Here is a 19,965-nt window from a genome sequence, read left to right as displayed (position 1 = left end):
TCCTCTGAAGATTAAGTCATCAATCAAGAAATAAAACTTTTGTCTACTGGTCGACTCTTCTTTGTGCTTCAGCAGGCATCTCAAGGCACTTAAAACATCACCAATACCATACCACAAAATCCTCCAAATTCAGTGGAAGGATAAGCAAACCAAGCAATTCAAGTGTTCTTTCCCAGTACTGAGACCATAGTACAGTCAACTATGTAAGCTACGTCAGTCACAAGCCTGACTCCCAAACATGAGCTTTACAGGGAAGGAAATTTCTAGACAGGTGAAGAATATGTTCAAAGTTTCCTTGCAGAACTGCAACATCTCCATGACTCTGAGGGAATCTTTAGCCCATGAGCACAGAGTGAGGAAAGAACAATTGGATGCTATTGAGTATCTCAAGTCCATGCATTGGAAGCACACACAGCCGCTGAGGTGGAAGGAGTGGACAGACAACTCAGCTGCCTGCCTCTAATATTGTAGAGTTTGCAATTCTCAGATTGCCATCATTAGCCAGCGCAGAACCCACAAGACTGGAGTAAAAGGAAGTAATTCACGTTCATTGGGGATTCACTATGAAGACACTGAGGAGATTACTATCGAGCTGTTCTGCACTAATAGCTCTTCAGGCCAAAAACCATGGAAAATTGGTTGAATTTCTTTTACAAATAGATAGATATAAGATCAATGAAATAAAGACACTATTCACAAGCTTTATATTTGTTTTACTGGATTACAAATTAACAACACAGTGGAAAACCTTTTTGTAACTTACCTATGGAATTATTATTGATTACAAAAGGTTTTAACTTGTTCAGATCCTTTGCCACAAAAAATTAAGTTAGCTATAATGTTTTTGAAGCATGGGATATCTTGCAGCATATTTTGTCTGTTCCCCTTTGGAAATATGGGAATAAATGCAAGCTATATTGCCTCTCAAAATAATTCTATTATTCATTGAGATACCTGGAGTGAATGATCTGAGATTTCACTCCATGTTCCCTGGTTTTGCTGGAGAAAATTTGTCTGAGATTTTTTTTTAAATTAACAGTTAACCTTGCATCAATTAATGTTTCTGGAAAAAGAAATTATGCATCAAGGTATTTCCCATGAATACCCTTCTATACCGATGCCACTTAATATACATTATCCAATTAATAGATTTTTTAATCTTAAAACCTTAGCCTTCTAAATTCCAGAGTCCAAACAAAATTTGTATAATAACATCTGTAATTTAATCGTTGGATTCCGTATTTTTTTTCAAAGTAAATTTTCACTACTGCCTCTCCAACGTATGTGCTGTTCTTCTAATTGCCAGACTTTCTTTGGTTCATCAGCCTAGAAATTAGAGTAGCTGAGGTTCTAGGTTAATGAACAGAGCTATATCAGAATACACTGCAGACTTGTCAATGTAGTGATGCACTGATGAGTACAGGCAGATAATATGTTTATTGTGATGAGAACCAGTGAGATCGCCAAATTTGAATTCTCATATTACATCATGGATGGAATTTTTAATGTCTATTTGCTAGCTGCCAAAGCTGGTTCTTAAGTTGGTAGTATTTTTATCACTAATCAGGCAAGAGGAAATAGGCCTGTAAGTTGGTTCTGAAAATGTAAAATAAGATCATATTTCACTCAGATGTTCAATTTTTATGTAAGAATTAACAATGCAATCACACAGTATATGTAGTATAAATTGCAAAGTGTGGCAAAGTATGTGGGTCTAATCGCAATTTTCTTATCTCTAGATATTGATGAATGCAGAGAAATCCCAGGCATTTGTGCAAATGGTGTATGTATTAATCAGATTGGTAGCTTTCGCTGTGAATGTCCGATGGGATTTAGTTATAATGACTTGCTTCTCATCTGTGAAGGTACTGTCACATTCATTGCAAGATCATTTGCAAAGGTTTAACAGAACCGTGAAGTTTTAATTTTACAGTATGGCTTCAGCAATGAGTTCTATCTTTACATAATAATGTATTTTTGAATAGTAATTTGTTTAATAATTGTAAAAATATGTATTTTTAATTACTTCATATTCTAAAATTCTTTACAGACTTATTTTGATGCATTTAGTAATTATTCTTATAAGTTTTGCATGTTTTCCTATATGATCTGTTGACCTTTAGGATTTGTTGGAAAATTGTACAATCATAATGTTTTGCCAGTTTGTTCAACGTTTGGATGAAATGTTTAATTAGGCTTTAATTTCTATTTCAATATGAATGTTACTACTAAAAACATATTTAGTATTGGGAGCTCAAGTCAAATTTTTGAAAATTAGATTAGAAGGGTGGGAACTCTACTGAAACCACAATAAACCTGATAATATGATTTGAATGGAAAGCAAAACATGCCATTTCTAAGAAAGTTTTTTTGTCCTTAAGTTACAAATTAATTATCTTATTTTACGGTGGAAGGTAAATTTTGGCCCAGCTGGGCTTGTTATTTTCTTTGCTTTGAAGAATATAATTGCCTATTTTACACTAATTTAGATGCATTACAATCAAGGCAGCTAACTAGTTCATTTGATGTAATTAATGTGCTTATTTGATGAAAACAATTAAGAAAATGAATTTATACTGTAACTCATTAGTTTGAATATATGGCAATCTAGTTTGTGAGTGTGTATAGATTTGAGTTGGACCAGTTTTTAATTGCATTAATCACATCTAATGTAATATAAAAACAGAAAATGCTAGGAATACTCAGTAGGTCAGGCCACATATGCAGGAAGAGAAATGGAGTTAACGCTTCAGGTCCAAAACCCTTATGATATTCACATTGCATTCCTGACTAAAAATTCCTTAAACAACATACTTCAAAAAAGTATAAGGTTTTAATCTACTTGCCTGAAAGACATTGAACCGTTCATCATTTTTCCCGGGTTTTATGGCTCGAGCTAAACCCAAGTTCGAAAATAGGAACAAAATAAAATGCTGATCTTTCTCGGATACTGATGCCATGTAAATAACGAAGTATCAGATTTGACCACAGAACTTTCTAGTGTAGAAAGTTGATACCCTCTGAATGTTAATCGAACCATCGTTTATCATTAGTGCAAAAAATAAACAAGTGATTTTATTAGCCTATCTTTCCCACTTGTCGTCAATCTTTCCAAATGCTTCTTTCACAGCAGCTCCTTTAAATATGTATGCAAGGACCTTTTAAGAACACAGCAGCTTCCAAATTCTGAGTCTCTGCACTGACTGTGTGATCCTCTTTACTTTGACAGTACAGCTTGTGGTTTTATCTTTTAAATCTCATTACTTTGTGATGCTGACAGTAATGTAATCTCTGGTATCATTGAATTTATTGTAGATATTGATGAATGCAGTAATGGTGACATCCTTTGTCAAAGAAATGCAGATTGTATTAATATTCCTGGCAGTTACCGTTGTGAATGTTCTGTTGGATACAAACTAACAGCAAATGGAGCGTGCATTGGTAAGATTTCAGCAAGGCTCGTATTTTTATGGAAATTAAGTTTATTAGCAGGAACCTATAATGGTATAGCAGCCAGAAAATTGGCGAGCATGGATAACACAATATTTATGCATTGTTTTTATATATCCCAATCACTAAAACAAACCTAAGATTTTTCACATAAAAATGCTGCACATAATAAAATATTAGGAGATGAACAAAAGCTGTGTTTGTTGAGGAAGTTCCAGAGTGAGACTAAAGCCACCAATGGTAGTGGTGGAACCAGAGTAAAATAAACAAGAATTCCAATTGCGTAAATTGAAGAAGCCTTTGGAAATCAGAAGAGTCGAGACCAAAGAGGAACTTAAATGTAGATATCAGAATTTTAATTCAGGAGATTCGTGGGACTGGGTCAGCATGGGAAATAGAAATGCTCTAAGTATCTCTGCCAGGGCCCCAGCCATTCCTTCCCAAACTTTTTGTTGAGAGAGAACATTATATAACATAAGCTGGGGTGAAAGGCCAAAAATGGATGACCAGCTTTCTAGTGAGAGGTGATTCACAATTTAAATAAATGGAAAACAGTGGAACAAGAACCTCTTCACGAACATAAATCGATTTTATCTGTAACTGTGTACTTGTTTCACTTGTATCAAGTACACATTGAAAAGATAGAAATTCCCTTACTTTATAATGATAAATACACAAAGGGGGGTGACCAACCTAAAGCTGGGTTATTTTTGAAGTAAAGTCTTCCGATGATAACTTAAAAAAAGATGGATGAAAAATGGTATAATGTTGCATTCAATTACTTAAAACTTAATGTCTTAAAATGTTCAGTGCCTATTATAAAAAAATTGTTGAATATAATCTTCTTAGATCGCAATGAATGTCTGGAAATTCCAAATATCTGCAGTCATGGTGATTGTATTGATCTAAGTGGTGGTTATCGATGTATATGTCATAATGGTTTCAAGCCAACTCCTGATCAGACCATGTGCATGGGTAAGTGAGTTTACAGAAGCAGTGTAAGGACTTACATTGTTGTCAGTAATGATAACACACACACTAGTTTCCCTCTTATCCACAGGGGATATGTTCCAAGACCTCCAGCGGATGCCTGAAATCATAGATAACACATATAGTACTGAACCTTATATAGAGTATGCGCCACTTACCATTCACGATACTGTGATGGAATATTTGGGAATGTTTTTGGGAGATAAATTGGTAAAATTAGAGAAGGTTTCATACATACACACACTTTAAAACAGATCTTATTTGAAATACTGAAGAATTCATATTCAGTGACTTTACAGAAACTATGGAGAATGCTATGAAGATTTCACAAGTGACTGTTAATTGAAGTGAATGAATGGACTATTATCTTTAAAGCCACAGCAAGATACAGGTCGTCTCCTAATACCTCTTCACAGAAAGGTCATTGAGAGGTTATTGTTTACCTAAAACAACAGATTAACCAAAAGACGAACTCCTATTGTTTGCTGGAGAAGGTCATGGTTTTTTGCAATTGAGAGAGCAAAGGACATGCTGCCTGGCAGTTTTAGAGAGAGAGAGAGAGAGAGAGACAGAAGGAAGTCTTTGACAGTGTGTGACAGAGAAAGCTGTAACAAGCCAGGAGAAGCTTATTGGAACTGAAACAGAAGTTCCAGAGTGGCAGATGGCTGGAAGTGCTATCTGTCTGATGTTTCTCTTGGAATAAGTGGAACAGAAAGGAACTCTTTTGTTAGCCTGAAAGAAAGAGGTTATCATCTGGAGAACCCTGATGGGACAAGTTTCATCAGCAAGACATTGAGGTGACTGATGGTGGTACCTCAGTTGTGGAAATCCTGGAACTACTCATCTCTCTCTGCAAACCTACAAGAACCTTCCTGAGCGGTAACCATTTACCTTTCGAGCACCAAAGCCTGGTGAAAATTATACATGTTAAATTCTGTGCACAGTATAAGAATTGCCTGCAACCAGTGAACTTGGAAGAATGAGAAGTGAGATTGAACTGTGAACCAAATAACTTTTCTTAAATTTACACACCCATTACATACTTGTGCGCTTAGAATTAGAAGGGGGTTAAGTTAGGTTAGTTAAGTTAATAGTGATAAGTTAAAGTTTGATTCTATTTTCATGTTTAAAGATAATTAAAAACAACTTTTGTTGAAATAAACCATATGAGGTGGTGAATATCTATTGTTGCTGGGTTTTGGGACCTTTGGGCTCATAACAATATGTTCTGTGAAATTTGGTGTTATGCGATATGGACATTGTGCGAACACCATATTATATGCAAGTGTTCTTGTAAACTTTTTATTTGTAAATAGGGATCAGTGTTGGGACTGACACAGGGCTGTGGGAAGAGAGCAGGGTTGTGGGATCAGTGTAGGATCTGACACAGGGCTTTTGAGAGAGAGCAGGGCAGTGGGATCAGTGTGGTGACTGATACAGGGCTGTGGGGAGAGTGCAGGGCAGTTGGATTAGTTTTGGACTGTGGTTGACAGTGGGTAACTGAAACCATGGAAAGCAAAACCGTGGATAAGGGGGGACCACTGTATGAATATAATATATACATATACACATACTCATTGCCTGTCTGAGTATGTATGAGATAGATATATAGATAGATATAGAGATAGAGAAAGGTATAGAGAGAGAGAGAGAGAGATATGCAAACCCACACACACCCAGGAAGTTAATGAACAGAGTAACTTGGTTTACACCCAAGAACAGTTACTGTATGCTCTTTCACTTTTAACCCTTGGATTTGTAGTTGTGGAAATGCTTTTCCAATTAATTGATTATACAATAAAATTGTATATCTTTGTTAACAAAATAATTTAACATTTGCAGATATTGATGAATGTGAGCGGCAGCCTTGTGGAAATGGAACCTGCAAGAACACTGTGGGATCTTACAATTGTATTTGTTTCCCAGGATTTGAGTTAACATACAATAATGACTGCATGGGTGAGGCAAAAATACACCATGACTTCTGATGAGAATGTTTCTCTTGCAAAATGCTGTTAACTTAATTTTACATAATCCATAACAATTTAAACATTTCATTGGAATCTACAAATTTGCAAAAATAGGACAATGTTACATGATTAAGTCTGAATATAGTTTTTAATATGTGTTTTAACATAAATTACATATTGCCTGGAACTAATACAAATTACGTATAAAACAACATGATATGGAGCAGATAATATTCTATCAAATGTGCTTCTCTTGCATTTTGGGGATATTGTTGTATTGTAGCTTTTTGGAATATAAAGAATTTCGCAGGGTCTGTGAAAATAAAGAGTACTGAGGAATGTATTTAATGTTACATGCAATAACTGTAGTTATTCCTCAGCATATAGTTGGTGCCTTAGGCTGAGAGATTCCTCAGAGATTTCTTGTTTCATTAGCATTGATATTATGGAAGTACAGAAACAGCAATGATTGATAAATAAAGGAAGTTTGTGCTTGACTTTTTGCAAAGTAATATTGACAAAGCATTACAAGGAACTTCCTAGCAAATATTATTATCTGTTACCTGACATCAAAAATTCAATTCTGTCTTTTTCTCTTCAAAATGTTCATGTTCCTTTGATAGTTCCCGCTGTTAAGAGTCTGACACCATTGTTTTTCTTTTGTTTGGTTAGAACTGTTAAGGCAACAAACTTCAGTCAATAGACTTAATGATGAATTTTATGGTTACATTTCCAACCATCAGATTTTACTTTTTCACTATTAATTGGGATTTGTTTGTTCTAATGTCAGACTTTTGCTTCACTTTTTATTCTAAAACACAAATAAATAAGCTATGCTTTAGAGGTTACTTGATAAATAAGAGTGGATGCACAATATTTTTATTGGAAATATTCTCCATCACCCTCTCAGATATCGATGAATGTACAACTCTCTTTGGCCAAGTCTGCAGAAATGGACAGTGTTTTAATAGCATTGGCTCCTTCCAATGTCTATGTCAGGAAGGCTATGAACTTACACCTGATAGGAAGAACTGTATGGGTAAGTGAGTCAATTATTTATTTTCAGGCAGTATAAGAATTGTTATTCTGTACACGGCTTACAAATATGTGTCTGCTTATTTTATGGAAAGATATCAATGAATGCGTGTTGTCTCCGACATCGTGTGCCCCTGGAATCTGTCAGAACCTCGATGGTGCCTACAGATGTATCTGCCCTTCAGGATATGAAGTGCAAAATGAAAACTGCATAGGTGAGGTCCTACAATACTTCCTCCTGTTCTAAATGATTGATACTTCAACATAAACACCATCTTAAAATTTATGCACTATTGAAATATTTTAAATATTAAAAGTGAAAGATTTATGAGCTAACATGTTACATAAGTTCAGTAGGATGGCATCTTTTTTTGTTTTTAATGGAAATTTCCAAATTTGCTAATATATTTCATTAATTGTACCAATAATATGCTGATCTAATGTCCAATAAAGATCATAGGTCTGGAAGACTTTTGTGAAAATGTTCTTTCCATAGTCCTGATCTTAGCCAGAGATGTCTGATGGATACTTAATCCCATATTAAATGGTTTTACAAATAACTTTCTTTAGATATAAATGAATGTGAGGAAGATCCTAACATCTGTCAGTTTGGTGATTGTGAGAATACTGCCGGCAGTTTCGAATGTGTTTGCCGTCCTGGCTTTATCCTTTCAGAGAATGGGCGTAGGTGCTATGGTAAGTCTGCATTTACTTCCATGATGCTTAACAGGACTTTTATATGGAGGAATGCATGTTCACTTTTGTGTGTTCTTTGAAATATAATAAACAGAGATTGGGTCATTCATTTTACTAAAGAGCGACTTTGTTGGAAGATTGTTGAAAATTAGATTACTTGTTTTGCATCCTGAATTTCCATAAGGTTCTAATTGCCTGCAATAGTTTCAAGGGAAAGTCTAGAGAAGCCCTCTAAATAGTCACCTTCAGTCTTTTTTACAGAAATTCAATGCATTTGCTTTTGCAGATCATGTACATTTGTGCTTGATATTTGAAATGTGCTTGTTATGTTTTTATTTTTCCCAGATACACGTGAAAGTTTCTGCTTCACCAAGTTTGACAATGGAAAATGTTCAGTGGCAAAACCTTTCAACACTACCAAAGCAAAGTGCTGTTGCAGTAAAATGCCAGGAGAGGGTTGGGGAGATCCTTGTGAACTCTGCCCTAAAGATGGTGAAGGTAAAGCCTAACATCTGGCCTTGTCAAGTTTGACTTTTAAACCTGAGATAACATTAACTGTGGTAAAAATGGCATGGGGAACAATTTTTGGAGGGTAGTCATACTGTACTGCTCTAATGTATAGTTTTGTTTGCAAAACAGATTTGGATAAGGAACTGCAATAGATGCATTCTTCCAAAAATACCACTATCTGTATCTTCCTTAAATGATTACAGGAGTTCAGCTTCTACTGCCCTTTCTTAAACTCTAATCATTTGAAGATCTTTCTTCATGGGAAGTAATTCTTTGAGCTGAACTTTTCTCACATTCATTTGAACTTGTGGCCTATTTGTTTAAGTTTGTTGACTTGGGACAAAATATCTAGTACACGAGAAAGGCGAACACACTAACAGTTTATCTCCAACAGTTGCAGAGGAGAAGATTGCAATGAAATTAAAGATCAATTAGCAAAATTCAAGGGCTGCGTGAGAGCATTGTTATGGTCTTCTACGGGAGTTCCTGGCCGCAGGGAAGAAACTGTCTTTGAGTGCTCCCATACTCTAAAACCTACTCCCTAAGGCAAAGAGGGAGAGAAAAGTGTATCAGAATTGTGATGGGTCCTTCAGTAAGTTGGTTACCTATCTGGGGAAACAGGAAATGTTGATGGAGTCCACAGAACAGGATAGAATAGCACAGTATGGGCCATTCCACACATGGTGTTGTGGTGTCAGATGTAAACCCACTCAACATACTTTATACCCTTGCAGCTCATAATCTTCCAGCTTTCTTCTTTCAGGCATCTGCTTATCTATGTTTTTCTTGTTCCAGCCTCTACCATCACTCCTGGCTGTGCATTCCAGGCAGCCATCACTCTTGGAGTAAAGAAAAAACCTACCTGTGACTTCTCTAAATTTTCCTCCACTCACCTGAAACTAATGTCCCCTGGTATTGGCCATTGCCACTCAGGGATAAAGGTGCTGGCCATCCACTACCTATGCTCCTCATCATCTGATAGCCTCAATTGTCACCTCTCATCCTCATTCGCTCCAAAAAGAAAAGCCCCAGCTTGCTCAGCCTTTACTCATAAAATATGATCTCCAATCCATGGAGGATTTAACTTCAGACACTGCAATTGCTTTTTTCCTCTTGGCATTATTTTATGTATTTTATACATAAATGAGCATCTTCTCCTTTCAGTGATAACTAACCTCCATTGAGAATGATTGCATGGATGCATGATGAGGCATATCCCAAGGTTTCTGATGAAATTGTTTCTCTGTCAAAATTCCTGTGGCAGTATAAACCACGTTGATCTCATCATACCCAAAAATATGTTCCTCTGTTGATCATTGTTCCAGCTTTTCCCTGCACCATATCATGTTGCTTTACTCATTCTGCATTGCCCCAAGATTGTGAACATCAGTAATCAAATGCCTTTCCATAAGCAATCAAATGGATCACATCATTTAAGGAATCTAGTGATTTCATTTCATTTCGATTTAAATTTTAGTAAAACAATAAAGAATGTTGCCTGGACATCAGAGCGCAAAACTCTTCGCATTTTTCAACACTATGCTATTAAAAATCATGTCCATTCTGGGTCATATTAAGGCAATTATGAAACTTATTGCCTGTCGAGTTCCTTTGCATTTTCTGCATCGGGGACATACAGTATGAATAATGTTTATTAAAGTGAAACCCTCCTATTAGAAGAGAACAGGAGAATTTGGAAGATGTTGTCCTGAAGGGGTCAGTTTCTGATCCTTCTAGAAAGACGTGGTCTTAGTCACTTAGCACTGTTTTTGGTGACCAGAAAATGAGTGAAATACACACTTTATAAGTACTATCCTGCTTTGCACCTATATCTATCAACCCTCCCTAATCCCTTCACCAAATACTCTGATATTCCACATATCCTTCTGACATGGGGCCATCCTGATCCTCTCCCAATTTCAAGTGCTTGCCATTTCTTAAAATCATTCCCAGTCTCATGTCATCCTAACCTTCGTTCATCTGACCCCATGTCTTGGCTAGTTTCTCCCTCGTGCCTCCATTGGACCCTTTAAATCCCTGGCCACTGCTTAGAATTCAAACTGCTGATCAAAGTTAATCAGTTGTAAAATAAGTATTGATTTCTTTGACAGTTGCTTTTCTGGATCTGTGTCCATATGGTCATGGGACGATTCCTGGCTTTGGCGAGACAAGAGAAGGTAAGGAAAGCTAAATAGTACTGCAGTGTTAACAAAGTGGTCACGGACACTGCTGCCAAATATTTGGCATGATTTTGAATTTAAAAAATAAAAATGCATCTTATATAGCGTCCTTCAAATCCTTTTCTGGAGGACAGTGCATTTTATGGATACTGTAAGGTAAAAACATCATGAGATGGGACCGGAGAAGGAGTCACCCAGTACTAAGGAGTAACAGAATGCAGATGTGACCTTGTACACTCAAGATAAGCTTTGCACTAACAAGAATGATGAGCAGCAGACTAACAGAAAAGGGTAGCAACAGTTTATTCATTGGACAATGTCATGGTATGATAATTTACTAAGTACGTATCCTGAGGTATAAAAAAACACCATTTTGCTGATAACGGCAGAATGCATTCTCCGACTAACTTTGTTAGTCGCAAGTGTTACAATCCGGTAATAAAGAACAAAGAACCCTGATTTCGACTCAGTCTGGTGTTTGTCTCACTCATTCATGAACAAAGCAGACCTAACAGTACTGAAGCACTTTTGAAGTGTTGTCACTGTGGTAAGGTGGGAAACACAGCATCAAATCAACACACAGCAATTGCTTGAGTTAGTTATGAACAGCCTTGTCAGGCCAGGCTCCACCTCTTTCTCTGTACCTATAGCATTGTTTAAGCCCCCTAGGCAGCATGAATTTCAGTGTGCAGTTATCCAAATTATGCCTTTGCCACTCCAGACTATTTAGAGAGCAAAATTCTTGTATGAACATGATAATAAGCTACCCTGCCATGTTTTATTATTAATTCCACGCTACCCCCATGCTTGTTGCTACACAACAACATCATCAACTAATAGTGCTTCAGTGGCTAGAGGCCCACCAGGATACCACAGACAACCCAGTGTCGAAACCCAAGGCTGCTTCATTACCTTGGCACTTCCCTCAGTTTTTCTCACTACAATGTTGCACTTCATCACTTGATCCTCAGTTACGAAGCTACAGTGGATGCTTATGGAGGCACAAGGAAATGCAGATGCTCCAGAGGATGCTTGTGTTTGTTCTTGCTTAGAAGCCAAGCTCCAAACTACACTGACTCATTCACGGAGGTGAACGAGAGGATCTGATCTGCACAAACATTTCAAGATAACATTCCACTATCAATTGATCTCTGTCAAGAAAAGTTGTTTGCAAGACTATTTTCCACACCTTACAAGACACTTGATGACAAAATTCACCACCACCTCCCACAATTTTCCAGCACAATCTTTTGTCCATTGAGGAAAATAGTGTTTGAAGATCCAGACCTGGTACAAAAGTCGGTGTCTGTCAGGGATCAGAGAATATGTTTCTAAGATACAGGAAAACCCCAATAAGGATTGCAAAGCATGAAAGAAAGCTACCACCAACACTGATCAACAGAATCATCCAAATTCGATGGAATGATAAGCCAGTGACAATTTATTCTCCCTGGTCAATTCTCACAGCATTGCAATCCAAATCATTTCAAGCTAAATCCATCTACAAGTCCACATCATGTGAATGTCAGGCTGCTGTAAAAGACGGTTTACTCCAATCACTGTAAAGATTACCTGGTAGAGGAAAAGATTCAGATATGTGCTCAAAGCTTCCTTTTAAAAAAAAACAACATACCCAGTAAGTTCAGCGAATCTCTGGCCCATGACCTATCAAATTAATGAAGATACTGATGTTCCTTTATTATTCCCTTGCCTAAATCTTGAAATTCCCTGTGCAACACCAACTTTTTCAGTGTATCTTCACCAAGCAGATTACATCTATTTAAAAAGGAAGCTCTTCACTAAGGTTACTATGCTAGAAGCAATAAATGCTGTCTGTAGCAGTGACAACTGCATCTCAAAAAGAGATAATGTTTATGTTAGTAAAAAGTAAATGATCATTTGAATGTATTAAACATATCCTGCAGTTTATTTATTTAGAATGAAGATGTTTCATCATGACAGTTAATATATTCTGATCTGATTTTCATTGTTCTGCAATGTAGATGTTAATGAATGTTTCGAAAACCCTGGAATTTGTTCAGATGGCCATTGCATCAATACCGATGGATCGTTCCGATGCGAGTGTCCAATGGGATATAGCTTGGACTACAGTGGAGTTAATTGTGCTGGTAGGGAAGCTGTTGGTCATTTTAAAGTGAATGGCATGGGTTAGATTCACTTATTATGATGGGTGGAAATTGATTATAATAGCTTGCCCCAACATTTATACTCTCATTTCCATTCCATTGAATTATGTGCAAAATAAAGTTAAGCAGTGTGTCTAAGGAACAGCTGATCTGCTCCATTATTTTTTTTTTGTTTACATGTATGTATTGTGACTACGGATTAACCCTTAAATATTAACTACTTTTGCACTCTCACTTTATTATTTTCCATCCTCAATATAGGGTGCATATATTCCTAAACATTCCCAAATTTATTTGCTAATATTACCAGAATGTAATCTGTAATATTTTAATGTTACAATATTGTAGTACATAATAGTTCAAAACACTACAAGTAAAAAAGAGCAAAATACACAATCGCAAAGCCTCGTCATTTTTGCTGTTCCAACAGACATCGATGAATGTTCTATTGGTAACCCCTGCGGCAATGGCACGTGCACTAATGTGATTGGTGGATTTGAATGCAGTTGTGATGAAGGATTTGAACCAGGTCCAATGATAACTTGTGAAGGTAACTTTTAATAATTATACAATTTTCAAGTTTTCATTTTCACATTTTTGCAAAATTTGTAGTGACTGCAATTTGACACCAGAAAAGTGACAGGTAATCCTGACAGATTATATAAGGAAAGAGCTGTTTGCATTTGCTCTATGTCTCTCAGATCCCTCCTGAGGAGGAGGGGTTGGAAGAGTGGGGTGGGCAGAGAGAGAGAGCGAATGGAGGAATGAATCAGGAAGTTGATGTTTTCAGGTCTTCAAATTCAAACATTTGTCATTCATTCTTGCTATTTGATTTTCAAGTCCTCCTAATGAAGCACAGAATGTTAGAGGGTCAGTGGCTTCTTTGATGGTTTGAATTGCTATCCTTCCTCAGACAGAAGGTTATGTTGTAAAGGGGCTCTTTAAAAGCCATTTACCCTTATGAATTCAGGACCTCCTGTTTTTCATTCGCCTCTGGATTTTTTGATCATGTGTACTGCAGCAGTAAGTTCAACATCAAGTTTTGAATTGCGATCTGAAAGTTAAATGAAACATGTCAACAATGTAATCTATCCATACATTGAAATCAAGTAACGCAATGTACAAACATATCAGTTGGAAATTGAGTTTTATCATATTGACTTTTGATGTTTTAACTCCTTGAACTTTCACACCTGAGATGAGTCAAAATCAAGTCCATTGATTAATATATTCACAATTCAGCACCAAGAGAGAATATCAAAATGTGCCAATAGGCTGGAAGCCTCTTCCAGTTCTAATAACATTCTGTGATATTAAATATTTCATTATTGAGAAAAGTAAAGTAATTTATATCCCTACAATAATTGTACAACAGATAGTGCAATAATAAAACAAATGCATGGTGTATTTCAACAAGTCAAATAATGCAGTTGAAAGTTAACACTCCAAGTGCAGCCTGACCAAAGTTTTATATATCTGCAATGTACCTTCCTTGCCCTACTGAGTGGGCCAACAAATGAAGGCAAGCATTCCATATGTCTTCTATAACACCCAATTTACCTGCATGGTGACTTTCAGGGAACTGTCAACTTGGACCCCAAATCCTTCTGTGCATCTGTGGTGTTAAGGGTGCTGCCATTAACTGTATACAGTACTCTCCCCTTACATTTGACCTCCCATTATGCAACACCTCACACCTGCTCACATTAATAACCATCTGCCAGGGCTAGGCTAGTAGCAAGGAGGACAGTTTCCAACTTCAGGTTCTGTATAGTCTGGGACCTCACCTGTTCCCTAAATCTCTACTCTTCCACCTTGAGTTGGCAACATCCATCCTCATTTATAGCTCCAAACCAAGTTCCAGGAAAAGCTTCCACTCTCTTAACAGTTATTCACTTTCTGACAGTGTTGTTGGTCTTCCTCTTAATCCATGTATCTAAAACCTGTATGTTGGTAACTTAGTGTTAGATCATTGACATGTTTGGGATTTTGAGAACGTGGTTAGGGTTATTCTCCATTTTCCCCCTCTTTTATCACACCTAATACCACCTAAATCCCATGGACTCAACCGTGTTAAAACCCTTGTCCATTCCCAATCAATACAAGTCCCAGTATGATTGTTTTTTTTTCTTCCATGAATCAACTTCTTCATTTTCAGATTGAGGTACAAAAGGTTGCTGAGAAAAGGACTGTACTTCAGAGACCATTGAATTTCTGTTTTACTTTTCAGATATAAATGAATGTGCATTGAACCCATTGCTGTGTGCTTTCCGCTGCATCAATACCTTTGGTTCCTATGAATGCACCTGTCCTACTGGATACACTTTAAGAGAAGACCTGAAGATGTGCAGAGGTGAGGTTAAATGGTGGAGAACAGTCGTGGTACAAATCTTCTGCAAATTGAAAAAAAAAATCTGAGACTTATTCAGGAGAATCAACTCATAAACCACAACCTTGCTTGTCAGTGCATTCAAGTTCAAGCTTATTATCATCCAATTGCACAAGTACAACCCAACAGAATAGCATTTGCCGGTCCTCGGAGCAAAACATGGGACACACAACCTGACCTAACACACATATAGTCAAACAGTATCTGATATATATAGTGTGTATATGTATATATGTGTATATATATATATATATATATATATATAATATATATATATAATATATATATATATATGTATATATATATATATATAATATATATATATATATACATACACATATACACACACACACATATATATATAAAAATAAATATTGCTTCATAATTTAAGAGTCTCTGATGGTTAGTATGTGCAGTTCCTTTGGTGGTTCAGCATTCTCACTGCATGAAGGAATAAGCTGTTTCTCAGCCTCATGATGCTGGCTCTGATACTTCTGTATCTGTTTCCCCACAGGAGTAGATGCTCTGTGTCAGGTGGGAGGAGTCCTCAATGATTTTGCATGCCTTGTTGAGACAATGATCCCAGTAGATCATGTCGATGATGAGGATGGAGATCCCAGTGATCCTCTCTGCCACTCTTACGGCCCTGTAGATTGACCTCTAATGTAATTCTCTACAGCAACTGTACCACACTGTGATGAAGCCAGACAGGATGCTATCAATAGAAGGTTGACATGATGGTGACTGGGAGCTTTGACTGCTTTGCTCTTCTAACGATGTGCAGTCACTGTTGCATTTTCCTGACAAGTGAGGAGATGTGTGTCCACGATAGATCATTTATTAAGTGGATCCAAGGAATCTGGTGCTCTCTACTCTCTCTACTACCTAATTATTGATGTGTAGAGGAGGGTGGTTGTTCCTGGTCCTCCTGATGTCCATGATCATCTCCTTCATCTTGTCCACATTGAGACTTGGTTTGTTATTTTTGCAACATATCGCAAGATCTTCTACTTCTCTCGTAGTGCAACTCATTGTTGTTGCTAATGAGGCCAGCTTCTGTTGTCACATCTGCAAACCTGATGACTCTGTTGGAACTGGACCTGGCAATGCAGTCAAGTGTCAGTAGCGTGAACAGGAGCAGGCTGAGCATACAGTCCTGAGGTGCTCTAGTGCTCTGCGTGAAGGTGCTTCAGTGCTCTGCGTGAAGGTGCTTCTGACCCAGACAGACTGTGGTCATGACATACTAATCATCTTTTGATCAAAATAATATTGTTGCTTTTGAGAGAATGATTGCCATTGAAAATGGAAGATCCATAACAGGCTCATACATTGTGACAAGTGGATTATTCTCAGACACTAGAATACAAATCATTCAAGGACTCAAATATATATACTATTGCACCAAAAAGCAGCTGAGGTTGCCAAGAGAAGTAGATGAGCTGACATGATCTAACAAAGCTCTTCTTTCTTCTTCTTTGGCTTGGCTTCGCGGACGAAGATTTATGGAGGGGGTAAAAGTCCACGTCAGCTGCAGGCTCGTTTGTGGCTGACAAGTCCGATGCGGGACAGGCAGACACGGTTGCAGCGGCTGCAGGGGAAAAATGGTTGGTTGGGGTTGGGTGTTGGGTTTTTCCTCCTTTGCCTTTTGTCAGTGAGGTGGGCTCTGCAGTCTTCTTCAAAGGAGGTTGCTGCCCGCCAAACTGTGATGCTGCCCGCCAAACTGTGAGGCGCCAAGATGCACGGTTTGAGGCGATATCAGCCCACTGGCGGTGGTCAATGTGGCAGGCACCAAGAAATTTCTTTAGGCAGTCCTTGTACCTTTTCTTTGGTGCACCTCTGTCACGGTGGCCAGTAGAGAGCTCGCCATATAAGATCTTGGGAAGGCGATGGTCCTCCATTCTGGAGACGTGACCCACCCAGAGCAGCTGGATCTTCAGCAGCGTGGACTCGATGCTGTCGACCTCTGCCATCTCGAGTACTTCGACGTTAGGGATGAAAGCGCTCCAATGGATGTTGAGGATGGAGCGGAGACAACGCTGGTGGAAGCGTTCTAGGAGCCGTAGGTGATGCCGGTAGAGGACCCATGATTCGGAGCCGAACAGGAGTGTGGGTATGACAACGGCTCTGTATACGCTTATCTTTGTGAGGTTTTTCAGTTGGTTGTTTTTCCAGACTCTTTTGTGTAGTCTTCCAAAGGCGCTATTTGCCTTGGCGAGTCTGTTGTCTATCTCATTGTCGATCCTTGCATCTGATGATATGGTGCAGCCGCTCACACATTGACTAAATGGCCTTTCCTTGTCCTAAGGGTGTTCATGAATTTTGGGGGGTTTTTTAGCATTCTTGCCTTGTACTTTTCAAGTACATTACATGGGATTTAAATGTATTCCTGTTAATCAGTTAAAAATGTTACGTTGCACTTCCAATATGTCCTTGAAATGACAAGAATTTCCCACAATTACTTCTATGAGTACATCAACAAACATGCCAGCAAAATCTTCTTTCTGTCAATAGCAGATATCCATCAAGAAGTATTATCTAATTAGTTTTAGTTTGAGTGCTGGTTTCATTTTCATACAACAAAAGCAATATGTAAATCTTTATTTTTCTGTGTTTGTTATTTGATATGGAAGATGGGCCAACATTTGGACTTTTCTTTATTCTGCTTCATTGTTTAAACTAGCCTTCTACTTTGTGTTCCATTACAGACCTTGATGAATGTGCTCAGGAACTCCATGATTGTGAATCCAGAGGAATGATGTGCAAAAACCTGATTGGTACATTTATGTGTATCTGCCCACCAGGAATGGTGCGCAGGCCCGATGGAGATGGATGCATAGGTAAGATGGTTTTGGACTATCTACGAAAGATGCAAAATGTGAATTAAATAATGTTACTTGGTGAACCAAAAAAAATCAAGCATTCTGAACACTGATTCTCAGAAGACTTCACTACAAGAAAAGAATATCTCTCCAAGACTGTAAGTACTGTTAGACGGAAAATATTTCAGTCATTGTAGATGTCCGAAAATTTATCAGTTCTCGGATTATTCATGAAAGGAGTAAATACAATTACCTATGATGTTTGGTCATTACCTAATATGCATCTCAAATGGATATCTGGAAATAGAATGAGCATTTTAAAAGAATGTAAATTATGTATCTTCTTTGTCACATTCAAAGGATTTTGTTAAGCCTCATTTTTTTGAAATATGACTTCCCCCAATAATTGATCTTTGAAAGCTACAAAACCATCCTCTTATTCCAAAAGGTCTATAAGGGGCAAGTATTCACCCCTGAGGTACCAATTGGCTGTGAGCTATGTCCAAGCATGCTTTCTCTTCCTTGATTAAGAGCCAGAATAGATTTCATTATTCTACTCAGAAATAACACTGAATTTAGCTCAAATGAAAATGAAAAACACACCTAATTTGATCCAGTCAGACAATGGAGTGAGGTGCAATAGGAGAAAATCAGATACAGCGGCTTAGAATCTTCGCTCAATGAAGTTCGATGAGAGATTTTTTTAAAATTCCTGAGAAGCAAGCCAACCAACAGATCATGAACATTGTAACTCATTCTAAATAGGTGGTCAGCCTTACAATAGCATGGCCAGGTGGGTTGGAAATTTTAATTTCCTCTACCTTAAAGAATCTTATTAAAACATTAAAGCTGGAGGAGCTCAGAGTGTCAGGCAGCATCCATGGAAAGAAAAGGTCAGTCAATGTTTCAGATCAGGACACTTTATCAAGACACAATAAAGAGTCCCAACCCAAAATGTTGACTGACCATTTCTATTCTCTTGAGCATTATTTGTCAACCGGTGTCCGCAAACCAATGGTGGTCCACAGTAAATAAAGGAATAATTAAGGAGTGTGTTTGTGTGTAGAAAAAGGGTTGAGAACCATTGCTCTGGAGTTTTTCATGCACTGAGTTAGCCTTGGACACGTTGAGTGCAAAGACAAGAAAACTTCTAATAATGGATCACTCAGAGGTGAAATCTAATGGAAAGGTAAATTGGAGATGCTCTGGAGAGGTGAAGCTCCATTCATCAGGAGATTAGGATCCAGTGTAAGATAAGGACTATGGTGTTGGTAGAAAACTGTTCAGTAAAATTGTTTATTTCAATTATCTTAAAATAATTTTATTCAATATGCATGCATTACTGTTCTCCATAATACCAAAATTGAAATCATATCTATTGACTAGATCAGATCTTACCTTAATTATTCTTTTAGCAATGTCCTCATTGCCTTTAGTGTAATCACAAGCTCCTTTTATATTATGACTCATTTTATGCCTATTCCTTTATTATTCTGTTATATTTCAATTGTCTTTCCACTGATCAGTTCAACTCACAAATAAGTAGAATTATTTTGTATTAGCATCTTGAAAGCCACCCTCTGTAATTACAAATTCTGCCTAGTTATTCCTGTTTTCCAATTTTTATCAGTGAATGAAATAACAAATGACTTTCCGGATACGAGTTAAAATAGTGATTTTTTTTTAATAACTAAGAATGTCAGCTAATGAAGATATGTATATTTTGTTTGCTATTTTAACAAAGAACTTAAAATGTGTGTTTTGCATATGTTACTGCCT

At 37.4% G+C, this 19,965-nt stretch overlaps 1 protein-coding gene across 1 annotated transcript in view; it reads left to right on the top strand.

Moving 5' to 3' along the window:
• fbn2a (fibrillin 2a) overlaps positions 1 to 19,965 on the top strand; it is a 353,303-nt gene that overhangs the window by 289,190 nt on the left and 44,148 nt on the right. Inside the window, exons 44-56 of the mRNA XM_069927980.1 lie at positions 1,740 to 1,865; positions 3,316 to 3,441; positions 4,300 to 4,425; positions 6,283 to 6,399; positions 7,321 to 7,449; positions 7,541 to 7,660; positions 8,016 to 8,141; positions 8,487 to 8,639; positions 10,763 to 10,828; positions 12,835 to 12,960; positions 13,409 to 13,528; positions 15,209 to 15,331; positions 18,073 to 18,204. Of these exons, the coding sequence (XP_069784081.1) occupies positions 1,740 to 1,865; positions 3,316 to 3,441; positions 4,300 to 4,425; positions 6,283 to 6,399; positions 7,321 to 7,449; positions 7,541 to 7,660; positions 8,016 to 8,141; positions 8,487 to 8,639; positions 10,763 to 10,828; positions 12,835 to 12,960; positions 13,409 to 13,528; positions 15,209 to 15,331; positions 18,073 to 18,204 (1,590 nt within the window). The remainder of the gene's footprint in view (positions 1 to 1,739; positions 1,866 to 3,315; positions 3,442 to 4,299; positions 4,426 to 6,282; positions 6,400 to 7,320; positions 7,450 to 7,540; positions 7,661 to 8,015; positions 8,142 to 8,486; positions 8,640 to 10,762; positions 10,829 to 12,834; positions 12,961 to 13,408; positions 13,529 to 15,208; positions 15,332 to 18,072; positions 18,205 to 19,965) is intronic.

This window comes from Narcine bancroftii, chromosome 1 (assembly GCF_036971445.1).
Source record: "Narcine bancroftii isolate sNarBan1 chromosome 1, sNarBan1.hap1, whole genome shotgun sequence".
Taxonomy (NCBI): domain Eukaryota; kingdom Metazoa; phylum Chordata; class Chondrichthyes; order Torpediniformes; family Narcinidae; genus Narcine; species Narcine bancroftii.
This window is presented reverse-complemented; position numbering and strand designations above follow the sequence as displayed.